Here is a 16,350-nt window from a genome sequence, read left to right as displayed (position 1 = left end):
CTCTCTATTTAGTCACTTAATTGTAGGCAAGTTCTTCAGTACTTTTGATCAACTTTGGGTAGTTTTTACACCTCCCATATCTCTGAGGAGATGTAGAAGGCAAAGCTGTATCCTGCACTCAATATGCAGGTGCACAATATATATACAGCTGCACAAAGACTTTATTTTTCCTTTTCTAAGCTTTCAAAACCTTACATTAGCTGTTTTGTTTCTGTACTCGCCAATAGAGTTGACATTTTCATAAAGCTATGCAAATTGATGTTCACTTTCCTAAGCACAGCTAGATCACTACCTGTGTGGCAGACTGTTTTTCCCAAACACCTTGCTTTGATTGAAATTAATTTCTTAAAAGATTCTGTAGCTCAGTCATTCCACATGAGACATTCTTCTGTAGTTCTTTACCAGCCTTCAGTTTCAATATGTCAAACAGCCTGTTATCACCAACAAATCACTTTGGTTTCTGGTGGCCCATTACTCTAGCTCTTTCATGTTTTTGACACTTTTGAATAAAGGGTTCATTTAGTCTGGTTTTACAGCAGCTTCTGTAGAAATACTACCTCATTTCCAGCTGCACGATGTAATCCTGTTGTAGTATTTCCACTGGAGCCACTCGCAACCCAGCTGTGGCTAAAGGATGACAGGCTGCGTGTCCCCTGGATGGATGATAAAACTATCTGCCCCCATTTACTCTAAGATTCAATGTTCCCATAAGAGGCAGTGAAAATGGAACACAGTCCAGAGAAGAAAGGAAGAGAAGCAGACTGCTCCCTCCCTGAACCCTGTGGGCCACACTGCCCCAAAAACACTTCCCCTGCACACAGAGAGCTTACAGACCCATTTTGTGGTGCTCAGGCTCCTCAATGGCCCTCAAAATGTGTGTGGATTCTGCCACTTGGGTAAAATACTTACAGTTGACACTGACATCTCCATAGGGTAATGGGAGCAGTGGGGAATGCAAGGGGTGCTGGGTGTATCGCAAGATTGGGTTCCTCCTGTACGTCTGTTCCACTACTTCAAAGTTTGTGCTGTTTTCCTGGAAAAGAAAGCAAAAAATCACTATCCTCAAATAGACACAGTCTTTTACAGGATGCCCTTACACATTGAGGTTCAAGCTCAACCAGCTTTGTCTAAATTTCTGTAGATGTCTAGGAGGACTAAGTGATCAAAGCATAATCTGTATCTGAAAATTACCGTGTACATTATTTCTGAAAATTAAACACAAGAATAGCCATGCTACATCACCCCACAGGTCATCAAGCACAGAATCTTGCCTTCAAAGTGTGACTTGCATAATATAGGTGGCATGATCCCTCTCTCCTATGTCCTTCAAGCTTTAAACAGGACATGGCTAATGGACTTTTTTTACCACAGATCAACCATTTTCAGTGTGTAATAGTGAGCCTGTTCTCAACTTGTCTGGTTGTACTCTATGTGTTTACAGAATGAACAACCAAAATGCTCCATGGTGCTCAAAATCTGGGCTTGTCACTACCATTCACACTGGATCACACTCTTCTGCATTTTGTCCAAGACTTCTTCCTAATAATACATTATGTTCCTTTTGTCCTTGAATCCTGAGCTGAAGTTTTACTTGGTTTTCTACAATCACTCCCAGCTCTTTCTTCCTAAATACAAACTATCTAATTGCATCTAGTCTAGAGTTCATCACAAACACATTTCTTCTGAAATTTGCTTTGGTATGTCTTCTTAAATGATTCTAGGTTTATTTGCCAAAGTTTCAGGCAAGTTTATTCTCAAAAATTACTTCTGTGGTAAAATTTCTGCTATTTTAAAGGGTATTTTCTTCCCACCCTTTACTCTGATATTTAACCATGCAAGCCTAAGGTATGAAGAGAACTTCAGGATACACTGAAGTCATATGGCTGGTAGGAATGGAATGTTTGTATTTGTGTCTGGAGGATGCTTAGGAGCAGAAAGGATGGAGCAGAGATTTGCAAATACTTGACAGTGTAATCCTGCATGCAATTTTTAATTGCACAGAGTTGCAGTCTAGACTTATGCAGATCAGCTAGCAAAATAAATTCATGTAATATTTGATTATTTTTGTTGTACAGTTATGTGAGTTTATGTTTTTACCCTTTTTCATTTTCCCTTAAGACAGTAACCCCATTTTTTGCCACATTCTCAGCGATGACTGGGTTAGGCCAGTGGTGGTCTGGCTGCTCGCAACTCATGTGGGGATTCGCAGGATGCCACGTACCCTGATGTCACGAATGAGCTGCTGTGTAGGTGTTTCTATGGGAACCTTGCTGTCAATGACACCCTGAATGGCAGAGGCCCAGCGCATGGCTTCATTCAGCAGCTTCGTGTACAGCCTGTAGGAGTGCTTCCGCCCGTGCACTATGATGTTCCAGTAGCCTGTGCAGAAACAAAGGTGGAAACAAAGCTGGAAGGTGAAACTGGCTTCCATATTATGTAGCTGACTAGAGGTTAGCAAATGTGACATCCACCTACAAGAAGGGCCAGAAGGAGAATCTGGGGAACTACAGGTCCATCAGTTCAGCTTGATACCGGGGAAGGCAGTGGAGCAGATCATCTCTCAAGGAGAGCAGTGGAGCTGGGGAAGGGTCTGGAGCACAAGTCCTGTGAGGACTTGTGGCTGAGGGAGCTGGGGGGGTTCAGCTTAGAGAAAATAAGGCTCAAAAGGGACCTTATTACTATCTACAACTACCTGAAAGGAGAATGTAACCAGGTGGGGGTCTGTCCCTTCTCCCAGGTAACAAGCAATAGGACAAGAGGAAAGGACTGCCAACAGACTGTCCAAGGAATTGGTTGAGTCACCACCCTGGAGGCATTTAAAAAATGTGTAGATGTGGCACTTAGGGACATGGCTTAGTGGTGGACTTGACAATGTTAGGCTAATGGTTGGACTTGATTATTAAAAGAACACTGATTCTCTTTTTGCCTGTGGTTTGTGGCTGATGTAAAACCCCTGCTGCTTTCATAACAGAACACAGTGTGCCTGGTTAAAATCCACTAGGTAGACATTAACAACCCCATTGTCCAAACAGATTTATCAGTAGGGAAGTCCCAGTCCAGATTTTGGTACAAAGACAGCTTCCCAAGATGGAAGTACCTTGCAGTATAACCTGACTACCTGACTGCCAACCAGGCAGCTCACTTTCACAGACAGCAGTTGGACTACACCATCCTGCATTGAAAAATGACCACTCTACACACAGCACCTAGTCAGATTGCCAAATCAACTCTCAGAACTTCTAAAAATATGTTTGACAACCTGAGAGAATGTGTCAAGGCGATGGCAATTCTATCTGCTAAAGGCAGCCCCAGACATCAGTTGATACCAAAAATGTGAACACTTTCTTGTGAATAAGCAGAATAAATTTCATCTCATCACGCTTTACTAAATACTTCCAGGTTCCAGCCCTTTTAAAAGGTATCCCAGACAACTCCAGTACTCAAATGTTCAGTATTTCAAGTCTTTTTTTAAGGTTCACAATCTTTGTTGGGGGATTAACTCTTCAGCACATAACCTGGGTTCCCTTCCAACTCCTAAGGCAAGCAATGGAGGATCATGCCATATCCTGCCCTCCCAGAACTCTGTCATGTTGCCCACAAAGCAAACACAGACCTTTGCTATCTTTTGTTTCTATCAAGTTGAGTGGTACCATAACATGCACTTTACATCCCTTACAGTGTATGGGATGGCTGCTATTTAAGAGGTTAACACTGACCCCAGAGACAAATGTAGGTCATTCTGCAAGTGACAGTTCTGAGATGTACTAATAATTACTGTCCACTACAGGAACTTTCACCTGTTACCTTGCCTGGGGAACACTGAGATAAGCAGTGGCTCTACTCAGTGAGAAACATCAGCACTGTGTCAGGTGTGAGGCACTTACAGTCACTTGCACACTTTGCAAATCTCTTACACTGTCCACGGGCAGAGACGTTCGCAGCCAGACACAAAGCCTCAGGTGACATCAAGACTGCCTTCTCAACATGCCACACCCCTACAGTCCTGCACCATCCCCTCCTCAGGAGCTGCACACCTGGAGCCTGCTCTTTACCACCTTGTCCCTCTCACCTGTGTCTTTGAAGACCCTCTCATCGGGCTGCACCACGGAGCAGAGGCTGTTGAGCACGAGCGTCCCGAGCTTGGCAGCCGTGCGCTCGGACGACTTGTAGTAGTCGAGGGCAGTGTTTGTCAGAACAAACCAGCGCTTCTTCATCTTCAGAGAGGACATCTTGTTGCTGCTCTGAACCTCCTTATGAAGCCAGCCTGGCACGGAAACACAAACATGTCATTGCGTGCATCTCTTGCTCCCATGGTCAGGACAAATAGTTTCACTGTTATTTTAGATTGGTTGCAAAATAAAGGGGAAAAAAAAAGATTAAGAAAATTCAATACTTCAACAGAAAAAAATTACAGCCTGCATTGTTAAAGCTGTCAAAAAGATAATTTTCTGCTCAAGAGGTGTAAACAGCAATGTCCACCCACAAGGCAAAGTGTTCAGGAACAGTGGGACTGAACCAAGAGGCTCAGAAAAAACAAAAATATACAGATCTTTCTGAATATAGGCCTTTATGTCTACTCTGCTGTTACAGAGACACCTTATTATGAAGAGTAGAGCATACCCTGCAAAGAATCACTGCTTTTTCTCTTTGACTAATGAACAACACCAGATAAAAGGAACTGTTGCCTTGCAATTAAGTATTTTGAACTTAAGATACTCAAACTGTTGTCTTATAGTCTCCTTTTTATCGTTCAATCTCCTTGAAATTTTACGGTGGAAGGCTTTTGCCACATTTTGGTGACCCTTTTCTTCCTGTTCTTCTGCCTTGCCATGACCACTCCATGATCTTTATTTCTTCATACACATTTCTGCAAGATGCAAGGCAATTTGCTCATGTACTTGCTTTCCACAGACTGTATCAGGAGTGTCTTCACACATTTAAGACCATGTGATGAGCTTAAAGTATAGAGGAAATTTAAAAATATTTAAAACAAATGGGTGAATATTTTGCAATATATGTGTGATCCCTACTCAGGCTCTTCCATCTTCAGCTAAGCTCTGACTAAAGATACAATGTAAACCTTCTGCTCAACCTCAGAGAATTTCTCTCATCTCACTTTGTCTACCATAACCAGGTTAGTTTAGCTGAGGACAGCAGCAATCCCACAAAGATCTCTCTCCCTCCCTCCCTCTCTATGTGACAGGTGTCAGAAGGAACTGAGCTGCAACAAAAGCCACAGTGTCATGTTATAGTCCATCTAAGCCAGCTGCTCCTCATCAGCAGCCATGCTCCTTCCTATTCCCTGGTGGCATTTGCCAGACATGTTTAAATAGGCTAGAACTATCATCAGAAAATTAAACATATGAAGCACTTTTTTTTTTCTTCACCTGGCAGGGAGTTAGATAAGAGCCAGGGCTGGCACACACATGACATGGCAAGCAGCAGGCAGGAAGGTAGAGGGGGACAGAGAATGACAGTTTTGGGGAGCAGCTAAACCCTAGACTGAGTCGGCAACAATCAAGTCTCCCTGTCAGATTATAAGCAGAAGAGGAGTTTCACATGTAATTGCATGTGTTTCCTTTCACCTCTCACAAGGAACTCCTGGCCATCCACCTTGGATTCGCCTTTGGGTTTCTGCAGCAGGGAGATCCAGTGATGCATTTCCTCCGGAGTGTCGCTGTTGCAGTGAATCACGCGATTGGCTGTGATGATCACGAAAGAATTTGGTCTGCCAGAAAACAAAAGCATTAAGCTTAGTTATAGCCATGCAAATAAATCACAGCACACCCAAAGTCATGCTTTTTACCTTCCCATAAACAGAAAGACTTTCTGAATACAAACTACAGAGGAGTGCAGAAATACTTAAGATCATCTTTTCTTCAGTTGCTCTGTCAACTGATGAATGCAGAGAGCAGCTAAACGAAATGGAACATCTTTCAAAGGCTACTTCCAAAGACTAGAAAATATTAATTAGCTAATAAGCAACTGTAAAATGTCCTTGGCTCATTAGCAAAGGACTTTGATTGGAGTGAACCAGTGCTTGTACCACTGGGCTGAGCTGGTACAGCCATTCTTCTTGTACTTATTAAAACCAGTGATGCAATAGCAAACACTGGTCTCAGCAGGATCAGCTAAAACATGTTAGGGACTGGTTTTGCAAAGGATGAGCTGATCCTGACAAAACAGAGGAAAAACTGTTTTGTTGCTCCTGGATGACTGTCCTTCTCTTGCAACTGTATCTTACCAAAAGAATATTCTGTACAGAATCGATGCTTTACAGAAAAACAGAAAAATAGAAGTATGACCAGTTCCAGGAAGATAGACTCATAAAACCTTTGAAAGCAAAACCACCAATTCTGTACAGAATTGATGCTTTACAGAAAAACAGAAAAAAATTTATGCTTTACAGAAAAACAGAATAGAAGTATGACTAGTTCCAGGAAGATAGACTCATAAAACCTTTGAAAGCAAAACCAGATTTCTATGAGAAAACAGAGAAATTGAAAAGTAGAATGCAAGTATGAAGTAAAAGGTGCAATCAAGCTCTGTTAGAAAAATGCATAAACCTATGGAAGATCAAAATCAGCTGCATAAAAATGTTGGTTGAGAATAAGCATTCTCCTCAGAATTTGTGTAACATTGCTTCAAGCACTGATATTCCAGAGAAGTATACCTCAGCACATACATAAACAGATTTCCAAATGTTAAGCATACTATTTGTTCCTAGTTTTCACAGGTTCACAGATTAATTATGAGGAGTACAGACTGAGAACTGCCTAAAATGTTTTCATCAATGAAATCTTAGTTCACTTCTGAAATGCATTTTCTAAACTACTAAAAACAAAGTCCTAGCAACCCGTGTCAGAGCCCAGGGCTCTGTCCCCAGACCACAGAGATAAGTAACTTAATGGCTAACATTTTACTTCAGCACTGTGGTGAGTATCTTTGCCCTGGCTGAACCTGTTAATACGTGGGAAATAATTAAATGTTAACATAAAGTGATATGAAATGTCCCATCATCTCTTCTCTGAACTAACTAACTAAAGGTCTGTGCTCTGTTGCATTGCAAAGATATAGAGAATAATACATATTTCTAAATTCATCCATTTTTCTTCCACAATGCCATTTCTTCCCCCTAAATCTACAAAACTGACCCAAAATTACTCTGCTGAAAAAACTGAAGCACTGCTTTTGCTGGACATATTTGTTCAGTGCTAGTGGTAGATAAAACTATAATTTTCTGACATTGAAATTATACTGTTTTCACTTTTAGGAGCTGAAGAAGAAACTCTGACTTGAAGACAATACATATATGGACTTCATGCCTACGAAGTAACAAGGCTGAAACAAGCTAAAGATTTCAGCTATGTTTATATGTTTGGAAAAAAATATGTAGGAGTTTAAACAAATACAAACCCCAAAGGAAACCTGGACCAACCCACAAAAATATTGTAGGGAGTTTCTGATCTAAGAGATGGTCAGATTGTTGTACCTACCTATCAGGATTGTCTGAGGCACAGACAGAGTCAATAAGCCCAACATCCAGGGTTCCCTGTAGAGTGAAGAAGACACAGATTGCGTTTTAGATTACAGGTGTTCTCCTCTGTGAATAGGACTGGAATTGGAACCATTCATCTGAATTCCAATAGCTTGAGCAGAAATGAACACACAAGAAAGGCACAAGTGAGTCATCTTTGCTCCCTAAACAGCATAAGATGTGCAAGGGACTCCACAGAAATGGAGGAAAAACAGTTACAAGTTTCCACAGGGTATTATGAATATCTGAAAAAACCTCAGCTGTTATCTCTGTACTGGCAAAATACATAAATACACTGTTTTTCCCAACTGCTATCTTCTGTCTGGAATAACTGTGACCCAGACTAGTCCTGTCCAAAGACATTTTATCTGTGTGAGGCAGCCTCCCTCTTCTCCTCCAGTTGAAAAGAGCTATCTGTGTTCAAGCTGAGCGACCCACAACAAGCACCACGTTGCCCTCTGCTTACCCTCTTTGCTACCAGCTTTGCTGTTTCTTTATAATTACCAGTGTCCAAGTTTCTTACACTGCTTTAGAAGTACAGCCCTGCACGTGCTGGAAAAACCTGCACAAATAGTTAAACACAGAGGGCTCCAAGCATGCCCACAGGCTGGTTGCACAGTAACTCACCACAGCATTCTTTGGATTGGCCTGCTCATCCTGCATTTCCCTCAGCTGCTGTGCCGTAGCGCTGTGTACTCGGCTCAGAACATTAAACCAACCACTGCCAACCAAAACAGAAGCAGAGTTAAACTTTCAGCAGTGAAACTGGCTCGAGAACGTGATCAAGGAACCTGGAAAGATTTCAGTGGGAAAATTTCTTCATTCACAATTTCCTGAATACTATGTCAAAATATCTCTTGGGCTGATCATACCAGATTCCAATGCCTTCCTTCCTCCTTATTTATCCATGAAAATTCTGTGCACGTTCTTCAACCCACTGACAGCTGCTCCTGCAAAATCCAGTTTTCCACTTGTTATTCAAGGAACTCTTAAGTAGGCAGTGGCTTTACAGGGAGCCCATGTCAGCAGACTGAGAAGAGCATACAGCACTTGTAAAAACAGGGTTAGCTGGGAATCTTCCTGGACTAGAGTCCTAGAGACGCCTGGGAGCCTTCTTGATTAGTCTCTCTCTGATCTGCTAATAAACTTGAAAGTCATATGGCTGGCAATTAATCATGGATTTGTTTATAAGTGAATTTGGAGTGAAGTTTTTTGTCTGCGAAAGGGCTTCTCTTACAGACATATCTGGAGGCTAATCACTGCTGCAGAAAAAGCAGATTCTTATCTGCAGCTTACAGTGAGATCAGCAAACATCCATACTTCATGGAGGATTCTCCAACTGGATACTCTGCAACATCTGCTAATCTGCCCTTTGCTACTGCAAGTGCTGGTGCTTTCTTCTCCCTCAGAGGAGAGACTGATAGGGCATAGACAGAGGCCACATTTGGTTTACACTCATCCTAACAATTCTGCAGTGTTATCTTAGGGCATGCCTACTGCAGTTGTGGAAGTTCTGGGTTAAGAAGTTACTGTTCCTTCCACCACTGCTCCCTACATTTGCCCATTTCTTGTCCATGCGGCTGTTCTTCAGTCTATTTCTGTTAAATTGTATCCAAACACCTTCCCCCTTTCTCTCCTACACCAAAATGATAATAAACCCTAAATAACTTCACAGAACCAGTAGATCAGAGAAACAGTTACACTGTCAGGGCTGAGAGAGCAAAAGCCTTGGTAAAAGTGGGAAGACATGAGTGGCTGGGGACAGTAACCTCTTGACTTGGCTTCGCACAGCCAGGACAGGTTGTCCAACCTGCCCTTAAACAACTGATTCCCACTGTCTGGCCAGGATGCCAAGAAGGAAGGACATGAGTCACTTGTTTGCTTTGCACTGGGAAGATTTTATCAGATGACACTACAGACTCTGATAAGCTGCAGCCTTTTTCTGTCTCCTGGATAAAACCCAGCTGCTCTCTCAATCATTTACAGACAACATGAATAGACTTTTTGTTTGATTCAAGATTCCATTAAATAAATAAATCAGCTATTAGATGTTCCAGTTTATATTAAGGTTTGTGTGTCTGCTGAAGTAACCCTTGAATTCCACATGCTCACAGCCACATGAGAAGCTGGCAGTCCTGTGACTGCCAGACTGAACCACAACCTTGGTAGCTGTAACATCAAGTCCCCAAAGTAGCTGGGATGCATCCCAGGAAGCACGAAATGACTCTCTGGAACAAATCCCCCCTCTTCTCCAGCAGAAGGGAATTGATTATGTTTCTCAAACTCTCCCATGAATAGCTGGGTCAGGCCTGCACTGAATGAACAAACCTAACAAAACTCCCTGTTGTACCTGGCATCTTCTGGTGACTCTGCAACGATGTGGTAAACTCGGTCTTCTGTCACAATGTCCAAGGCATTCTCCTTTTCATGAATATCCACAATCTCTCTGGAACACAAGAAAGCACAAGAGCCAAAGCTAAAAACCTTTCACGGGCCTGAGTTCCATCTGGTTGATTCTTTCACATCAAACTCCTCACCACACAGAAGGGAAAGCATTGATTCAGATGGCTTGTGATTCTGACAGAAATACAAAACTCCGCCAATACACATCAAGATGTTTAAAAAGATCTGTACAGTTAAAAACCAAAGCTTAAGGCATTACATGGATTTTCAAGACACCAGCAGACTAAATGGAAGAAGAGACAAGAGGGAGGCTGATATAGAGATCTGTTTACTAAGTCAGGTGTGCCGTTCTTTTTGGCACTTTATGGATCTGCATAATGCTAATAGGTGACCAGTCTGTCCTCTTACAGCAGGAGCTGAGGAATTGACTATGGCAGCAGAAAGAGCATTCAGGACTCAGGAAAAGGCACAGTACATGCTGCCAAATTCAAATCCCGCTGTGAGCTTCATAATACCTCTGTGAAATGCCTGGAGAAGCCAGAAAACAGATGGAGTCTGGGTAGGAGAGAACGCATGGGGTATGTACTTAATTAGCCCCTCCTGGTCTCGCTCCATCCATGGCTTGGAAAGAGCTTCTGTTGGATTATGAAAGGCAAGACTGGGAAAAGAACTATCAAGTAATTGCAGACTCCCTCCAGAGTAAAACTAGATGGAGTAATTGCCTTTTCCTTCCTTTGTTTCTGATTCTCCAAGCACCATGGGAGATACACAGGCCAATGAACAGCAGCACTGGACCCTCCATTGCTGATTTAGAGAGTGAATACTAGGGATCAAAGGGATTTGCTTTTGCACTCACTTTGCCCTTCTGATATCAATAGTCCCCTTCAGCTTCTCCTCACTATCATTCTCGAAGTACATCAGCTTGGACTCTCGCAGCACAAACCAGCGGCGTTTCCAGTTGCGGCGTGAAAGGGTTGACATCCCGCCGCCCTTTTTGTAGAGCCAGCCTGACTTGAGGGCCTCCTGCTTGGTGCGGAACCACATGAAGGCCTCGTTCTTCAGGACACACCAGCGCCGCCGCCACGGGTTCATGAGACCTCCTGCAAAAGCGAGGCAGCAACATTTCAGCAGACACGCAATGGGGGCCATGCTTCCATTCTGAGCCTGCTCCCAGGCAGGTAGAGCTGCCACTTCAGTTCCTACGTCAATAAAAGGAACTGAAGGAGAGAAACAAAGCTCTGCCTAATTTCAAACATAGAAAAAAACCAGAACAAAACTAGTGAAACAAAAGCAAAATACAGAAATACATGCACTACTCAAGTACTTTTGTTCTGACTTAGTTTGGTAGCTGAGAGTGAATCATTTAAGCCCATACCAAGTAGGCACAATCAAGTCTCAGTGGCAAAAATATCTCTCACACCAAGCTGTCTCTTTAATTTGTTGTTTTAAATAAAAGAAGAAGCAAAAAAAAAGGAGCATAAACTGAGAACTAAGAGCAAATAAAGATGATGATTCTGGACAAATGGAAGAGGAAAGCAGGTTTCCTGGATCCCATCCATCCATGGTTTTGGCACAATCTACTTACCTTTCATGTAGAGGTAACTGTGGAAATAGGGTGGACCTGAACCATTGAAGATAGTGATTCGTCCATTACAAAACTCTTCATCTGTATCAATGTAAACATCCACTTCTTCCTCGCTCTCCAGAAACTAAAGAAAAAAGAAAAGATATAGGCTACTTGGCTTCTCCTGGTTGCAGGAGGACTGGAGCAGTTAACAGGGTTAGAGAAGTCACATGATCAGAAGGTGCAAAACTACACCTAGCCCCTTTGCAAAAAAAGCACTACAGTAAAAGTAGAGGCTTGACAGCTTATCCATTAACGCCTAAAGCAAGAGCATGGAATTCTCATACCTGAAAGGAGAGCAGTGGACATGGCTAGAAAGCTCCAGTTCCCTGCAATAACAGAACTTCTTGTTTTTAAGGCACAGCCCACCTTGCAAAATCTGATTTGATGGGATTAAGAGAGAATTTTTCATTTTGGAGAAGCTTTCTGATTTTTCTGGCAGAAAGGCCACAATGCCAGTCAAGATAGAACAGTAATTTAACCCCAGCAAGGAAATTACTTGCTTTGGGTTGATTAGGAAAAAAAGCACAGTCCAGGATAACTGAACCCTAAAAACATCAGTCTGAATTACTGAAATAACAGTACTGAATTTACTTATCTCTGTTCTCCAACTAGATAAAGGTCTTCAGCCATAAGAAAATACTTCACACACAAAATCATTTCCTTTACCTTAAATACAATTTCCTTCGATTTGGTTTATTAATTTAATACTAATGAAGGCAGTTCCTTAGACCTTTTCCTTCCTCAAATGCATGTTGCTTCTTTTGATTTTCCCTTGTCTTCTCTCTGTGACCCTGTTTTGTCTCATCCCTGGTCCACTCATTCATTCTCCCCCTTGGCATTAAGTTTCAAAAATGAGGTAGTCTTGGAAGAGCAGCTACTGAGGGGATCTTGACTCAGCCATGGTTATCACTTCCTGTGGCTCACACTATGACAAAGTATCAACTGGTTTTTTCATTAGTCTTACTCACCAATGAGCCCAGTAAAACCCTCCACTTCTATTTGCATTTTAATGGTAGAAACCAGCCTAAGCTGTGACAGAATGATTCATGATTTGAAGATTACCTGACAGTGATCTATGAGTACCTGCCCACAGAGAAGGTACCTTTACTCAAGCAGATCACATAAAAAATTCAGATGGCTGGCAGCTGACATTAGGGAAATGCAAACAAGACAACCATGCAACTTTTTCAAGAAAGGTCACAATCTGTCTTTGAAAAACATATTGAAGGAAGTAAATAGAGTTGCTAAAAAAATATTTTGTAGTTCAAGTGTCTCTTCTCAGGGAAATAATTTATTAGAAGTATTTTTGTGGCTGTCATTGGCTTCACACCTGAACCCATCACAATCTTATGTGGGCTTTGACATCCTGTCACGTAAGGGGATTTATCACTACATTGTTAAGCAGCTGGCCCAAGAGCACTCAGGAAGTCCAGACCAAGTGTGGGATCTCAGCTGAGGTGCTGAAGTGCGAGGGCAATAGCCCAGCTTTACCACCCTGTCATTGTCCCTGCAGCAGGAATGAAAAGGTTCAGTGATCCTGGCTGCGTGCATTGGGACACAACCCAACCAGCACAGTAATTTCTCCCAGCTTTAGAATAGCTTAACTTGTACACAGCAGCTGAAAATAAACCCTTGACTCTGAAAAGACTTAGAACAAAAGGAGTTTTAGTGGTGGAGACAAATCAAACCCCAGTCTTTCCCATTTCCTCTTGTCAAAGCACACTGGAACCTTAGGTCCTCTCTGTGCAATCTCTCTAAGGTAGAACATACGCCTACAAAATACCAGTTGTTTGCTTTCCTTCCTCCTAAAGGGTGTTACAATAATATATGGCAATGGCAACAATCTAAAATAGGTACAGATGTACTAGCTTGTGTGCCAGCAGACACCAGACAATCACAAGCCCTCTGGCCTTCAGCCTAAGACTCTTCCCTTTTTATCAAGCTGATTATTGATATGAGAGTTACATATCAGTAACTATACCCAGAGTGAGCAGGCATACAGTAAGAAGACAAAGATATTATAAACATCAACAAAGTCACACTAATGTGCAGAAAGGTGAAGGGAGAGATTCTCACCGAGTCCAGGCTGCCACGGTTGGAGTCCAGGCTGGTACCATGGGAGTGCCTCAGACCCTCCTCATCATTCAGAGGCTCAGCTGAGGCGTTACCTGCATCTCCATAGCCATCAAACTCCTCATGGTCATAGTCAGACTCCACATCAGGGGGGGAGGTGTAAATGGGCTCTCCTGCCTCTCCACTGTTACTCCTCTGTGCATCAGAGACAGTGCTATAAAGGCTTTCTGCTGGGTCAGACAGGGCTCTCTGCTCCTTGGGGCTAGTGGTTCTTTCCACAGGCAGTCCTGGAGCAGGGGGAACCTCTCCCACTTCCCTCTGGAGAAGCAAAAGGCTTCTGTTTGCAACACCCTTTGAGTAGTTACCACTGTTTCTCGTGCCATGCTGATTTGAGACCACCAAACTGGAAGTTGGGCGTCCTTCATCATCAGCATGAAAACCCTCATCCACTTCTTCTTCAGCCAGTGGTGCCACCAGGCTGCAGTCAATGTTGAGTGTCCCCTCACTAGAAAGTGAGCGCTCTAAGTTCTGCACACTTTCATCCAGATTGCCAAAATCCAGCAGCTCCAAGAATTCCTGGGCAACCCTTGATGCCTCTTTTTCCAACCTCTGTATCTCTTCTTCTCGCTGCCGATAGATTTCATTCCTGGTGTCTTCAGAGATGACAGACATGTGATCCTCTTTCTGTTGCTGCAACTTTTCAATCTCCTTCTCAAGTCTTAAGATCTCCTCCATCTGACGTCTCTCTTCTTCTTGCAGGGGAATATCCACCTCCTCAGTGTTTACTGTTTCCACCTAGAAGAATTTAGAACAGTGTTAAAGCATTTTCTTCAACCTGTCTGTGTTCCTTGCCTGAACCTTTCATTCTTCCTGTCTCCTGTGCTTGCCTTATACTTACCATCTGCAGAAAGATGACTCCAAGCATCCTGCAATCGTTCATGGTGTAAAAGCTAAAGGTAGAACTATTGGATCCTCAGGTACCTCCTTTTCCCCAGCAATCTACCTCCATTATGAATCACACAATGAAGCTCACTGGGTTCAGTGAATTTTTAGAAAAGCCTTTCTATCTGGTCACTGTACACTGCAATTTGAATAAAAGCAGCCTGAAAGTCCATTCTCTCTTTTTGAACTCACACACAGATAGGAGAAAGCAACTATATATGAATACATGTATGCACAGACTATCTAAGAGCTGAAGATTTCTCAGGAATTCATTAAGAGGTCTGGAAATTTCATTGTTTCCTGAAATGAGGATCTGACCATCAGAATCTGGGGCTGGAAGGGATATTTGCATGAAACAGGACTGTATCCTCTCCAACCACAGCCAAACAAAACTCTACCTAGAATTTCTCTGCATTCTTTACCAATACTAGATGGCTGATGCCTGACTGCTGAAGACTCTGTCTCACTCTATTTTCCACACTGAAGTAACAGAAAATTTCCAGCAGATATGTGATAATTCAAAGACGAAAGATACTGGTAATTTTCACTGATGTTTAGGATAAAGCCACTCTCCCCTCCACAGAGGGTGTTGAAAACATACACATGAGAGAACACATACACACATGAGAAAAAGTAAAAATAAATTCCAATAGGATTTCTTTCCGGATAGGACTTAAGACAATGCAGTCAATATATTGGCTCATTTAAGCCTTAATCCTTGTTTTCTTTATTTACCTAGTTGCTGGTTCTCTACTTCATTCTTACTTGTGGATGAATGAATTTCTATGGTTCCAACCTCTCCTGAACAAAGATGGTCTGAAACTGGGAAACAAGTGGTATGGGGAAAAAGCCCAGGAGACACACAGCCATTTTCACACACCTCAGGGCAGGTGGTCTGCTCTTTGGTATGCCAAGTACCAACAATTAGATCAGTTACAAGAGGTTTATTTTAGCCATGGCAGCAGTTGGCTGCACTCTTATTTTGGCTGTTACAGGCAACAATCCAGCAAAACAGACTGTGTCACACTGTAGCACATCACAAGGTTATCTAACAAGCTCTAGCAGTAGAGATAAAAATAGGATGCTGCATGTTCAATATGGAAATTTTCAAATAGAACCAGTGCAGGCTCATACAAGAGCCTTGAAAAAGCCCTACCTTGTTAACTCTGTGCACCTCTGCCTGCAGGTTTTGAGTGAACAAACTCCATTATTTAAATAGTGTTGCCACAATACTGATACTGCCACAACAGCATCAGTATCCAGGCAAAGCAGAAGCAATGAAGGACTCTTCAGAGATATTCACAAGAAAACATGTGAAAAGAACAACTTTTAAACTTACCTGGGCCACCTGCAGTAGCGCATTCAGTTGCTCCTTTTCTCTGTTAAAAAACAGAACGTAACAGTCAGAGACAAACCTAGTTCTCCTGTGTGAGGTTTTCAGAATTACATGGACACATCATCCCTCCATGGATAAGGTTAAAATGAGGTACTTGCTGTAAGACTGATTTAAAAGCTTTTGCAATTTAGTAAAAATCCAATTCTCTGTGGTTGGCATGACCTTTGTGGATATAACAGATTTTCCCCATGCACTTAACTTCCAGATCAATTAGGAAATTGGATTAGTTGGAACACACCAGGAAGGACAATGCAAACACTGACGGAAATACAAATCAGACTCATGATAAATGTAAACAGAATCTTTTGAAGTACAATAAATCTGTGAATACTGACGTTGTATGTGTGTAATTGACAGATATCAGGAAACTGT

The 16,350-nt window shown here is 42.3% G+C and overlaps 1 protein-coding gene across 3 annotated transcripts in view; it reads right to left on the bottom strand.

Moving 5' to 3' along the window:
• LOC121356802 (unconventional myosin-X-like) overlaps positions 1 to 16,350 on the bottom strand; it is an 88,291-nt gene that overhangs the window by 8,872 nt on the left and 63,069 nt on the right. For all 3 annotated transcript variants that reach the window (XM_041473601.1, XM_041473602.1, XM_041473603.1), the window contains 11 exons: positions 15,922 to 15,961; positions 13,644 to 14,435; positions 11,526 to 11,649; positions 10,797 to 11,040; positions 9,888 to 9,983; positions 8,165 to 8,258; positions 7,497 to 7,552; positions 5,586 to 5,728; positions 4,070 to 4,264; positions 2,222 to 2,379; positions 910 to 1,033 (listed from right to left, as the gene is read on the bottom strand). In XM_041473601.1, the coding sequence (XP_041329535.1) occupies positions 910 to 1,033; positions 2,222 to 2,379; positions 4,070 to 4,264; positions 5,586 to 5,728; positions 7,497 to 7,552; positions 8,165 to 8,258; positions 9,888 to 9,983; positions 10,797 to 11,040; positions 11,526 to 11,649; positions 13,644 to 14,435; positions 15,922 to 15,961 (2,066 nt within the window). The remainder of the gene's footprint in view (positions 1 to 909; positions 1,034 to 2,221; positions 2,380 to 4,069; positions 4,265 to 5,585; positions 5,729 to 7,496; positions 7,553 to 8,164; positions 8,259 to 9,887; positions 9,984 to 10,796; positions 11,041 to 11,525; positions 11,650 to 13,643; positions 14,436 to 15,921; positions 15,962 to 16,350) is intronic.

This window comes from Pyrgilauda ruficollis, unplaced genomic scaffold, assembly GCF_017590135.1.
Source record: "Pyrgilauda ruficollis isolate IOZ18807 unplaced genomic scaffold, ASM1759013v1 scaffold3, whole genome shotgun sequence".
NCBI lineage: Eukaryota > Metazoa > Chordata > Aves > Passeriformes > Passeridae > Pyrgilauda > Pyrgilauda ruficollis.
This window is presented reverse-complemented; position numbering and strand designations above follow the sequence as displayed.